Source organism: Cyprinodon variegatus, unplaced genomic scaffold (assembly GCF_000732505.1).
Source record: "Cyprinodon variegatus isolate N-32 unplaced genomic scaffold, C_variegatus-1.0 Scaffold95, whole genome shotgun sequence".
Taxonomy (NCBI): domain Eukaryota; kingdom Metazoa; phylum Chordata; class Actinopteri; order Cyprinodontiformes; family Cyprinodontidae; genus Cyprinodon; species Cyprinodon variegatus.
The window spans coordinates 614,673-617,572 of NW_015150548.1; the positions used below are offsets into that span (position 1 = coordinate 614,673).

Genomic DNA, 2,900 nt, shown 5'->3' on the forward strand with positions numbered 1-2,900 from the left:
CTAATCCAGGTAACTCTGGAACTAATCCAGGTAACTCTGGACGTAGACGACGTAACACTGCAGATATTCTAAGTAATTCCAATGTTTCTGGAGGTACTTCAGTATCAGGAAATAATGACCCAGTTGATTCTCTGTGGAATGCTCATAATTGTGAGGAAAAACTGCATTTTATCTGCTATTAGCTCTAACATCTTTTCAAGAATGAGTTAAAATAACTTTTGAGTTTCTGTTGAGGTTAATATTTATTTATATTTGTCTTTCATTTAGAACCTGCCTGTTTTTGTGTCTATCAGAAAATAATTCTGTTTGATAAGAAAGAATTCTATTCTTTTCTGGAGTTTAGAGGAAATTTTCAACGTCATTCATTGTCAGAAATCTTCAAACTTAGTTTGAATTTGATTGTGTGGCTTTCAACTTTTCAATGAAAATTAGATTTTTTACTGTAAGAAATGTTTGTTTAAATGTAATCGTATTATCCTGCTAGCAAAAGAGTTTAGTATTTTTGCTTAATTGGTTTTGTAAAATTGAATAATTGCCAAATCAAGTCTGTGAAAATTAACTATAATCAATCTAAACCTTTTATTACTATAATTGATTTTGCTGTTTTTGGTTCTTAAATCCTTTAAATATGCTTTCATGTATTAGAGACCAGGTATGCAAAATAGCAGCTGGCTATTTGGCCTATCAAAATGGCATGATGTTGTTTGTTCTGTCTCAATTAAATAAACATTGTCTCAAAAACACCAAATTGTATTTTTTATATTTTTTTATTTTAAAGCTCAAATAGACAGGAGCTGATGAAGAATTAAACTTTAAATCCTAACTCAACGAGTCACAATAAAATTCTTACCACTGGCTTCAAAAGAGGGACTGTTGCCATGCCTTCCAGCATCATCTTCCTGAAAAGCTTCCCGGTAACTGTGCATAGGACCCTAGAGAAAAGTAGTCAATTGAAGTTAGCAATGCCTTCATTTGTAATCATGAAAAAACTAACACACATAATGTAAACTAATTTAGAATAGGACGTTAAAAGTCTGTGTGTCCGTCTTTATATCTATCTATATAAGCACATATAACTTTTATCTTCCTTCTCTAATGCTATTTTCCCTCTTCAGACGTATTCAACTCTATACATCTTCCTCCCGGGTTCATCAGGCTTATTAATTCCTCTCCCTTTAAAGACAGAATAAATGTCCTTTCTAACCTTAAGCAAAATGGATATCAATTGAAAAGATACCAAGTATTAATTATCCACAATGTCAACACACAATGAAACTAAAGAAAAAAAAAGTTTTGGTTCGAGAAAAGTTAATTTCTATACTAATACAAACATTGCTGTGTGACTCTAGTAACATCTACTACCCTTGCATATTTAGGAACATATTTGTAGGAAGATTTGCTTGTCGTAGCAAAATGTCTGGGCAAATGAGTCAGTGGAGTAGGAAACATTAGAAAGCAGATATTTGTGGTTTATGTTACTGGAAGCTTTAACCGGCCTTATACCTCCACATTGCCTTTTAAATCAATAGGTTTGTTAATAGCTACATTGTATTTTACAAATTTCCCACATAATGGATTCTATTTCTCTAACAATATTGAAGGTTTCTATTGGAAAGATAAAGTCTCCAAGAAGTTAGACGAAGAAGTTAGAAGAGGTTACACACAGAAAAAGGGAGTGTCATAGGCAAAATGCTAGTGCCATAGGCTTTCTTAAGATTTGCATATCACACTCCTTGCTGTGATTTCCCTTGCGTCAGGTATTTCCCTCCAGGTAATGAAGACAGCAACTTAAACCTTTGTCAATTGCTGTTCAGCAGTTAAACACCTTGCTAACAATTACCGGCCACTTCAACTTCTTCCAGTCAGATTTCAGTGCTCATCACAGCCTTCATTAGTATATTGCTCTCTCCATTCTATTATATATGGCATCAGAATTCTGCCAAAAGTCCACACAAGCAATAAATACTCCTGCAAGCAGCTTTACTTCATATAGATGCACATGAACTCTTCCTCATGGCCATGTTTAACAGGTTATATGTGCAAATTATACAACGGGGCCCAAATATATCACATACATAAGAACTTAAACCTTCCCTGCATATATGATGCATAGCCTAACTCCTCTATGCCTGTGGACTTGTTTCTCTGTGCTTAATTCAACTTTTGTCACTTTGAAGGTATTACCCACTGGACAAGGCTACCAACCTGGGATTGGATACTTTTCAGGAAATTCCGCCTCTTGAGGCTCAACTCTACAAGGCTTGTCTTCAAGAGTTGGAAGTTGGTAAACAAAGTCATCATTAGATATAACATCGTTTGGATAAATATTGGATTCTGACTGGCTGTATGGTGTCTGTTAAAAAGGGTTATAGGACATCTACAAAAAAAGTTCAGGATTTCCTGAAAACTAGCCATTCACAGGGAGGTTACTTTGTCCTGTTGTAAGTTGACATGAGCGCACAAAAACAGGTCCATGGGTGTTGATATTAAACCACACGCGAGCAGAAAAGGAACAAGTACTCGTGTGGGGGATTACTGGGACTCTATATTTGCATGTAACATGTAAATCATGCATGTGGGGAGCAGTTTACGAGCATCTGTATGAAGTAAAGCTGCTTGTAGGAGTACTTATTGTGTGTGTGGACTTTTGACAGAACCCTGACGCCATAATTAGAGGGTCTGGAAACTAGCTTAGCCTTTTAGGTACAGCAATTGACTGGTTTAAAGCCTACTTAAAACAAATTTGAAAAGAATCCATTTTAAAAAATAAACTGTAAAACAAATTAAACCATTAAATAAATAAAACAATCTGCGAAAACCGCAAAGCATCAAAACCTGTGTTGGAGTTAATATGATTTCTGTTGTTTTTATCATTTAAATCATTTATATGTTTTATATTG

At 34.8% G+C, this 2,900-nt stretch overlaps 1 protein-coding gene across 1 annotated transcript in view; it reads right to left on the reverse strand.

The window, feature by feature from the left end:
- Positions 1–2,900, reverse strand: part of LOC107084230 (tensin-like) — a 132,708-nt gene that overhangs the window by 12,508 nt on the left and 117,300 nt on the right. Inside the window, exon 20 of the mRNA XM_015373961.1 lies at positions 851–932. Coding sequence (XP_015229447.1) covers positions 851–932 — 82 coding nt within the window. The remainder of the gene's footprint in view (positions 1–850; positions 933–2,900) is intronic.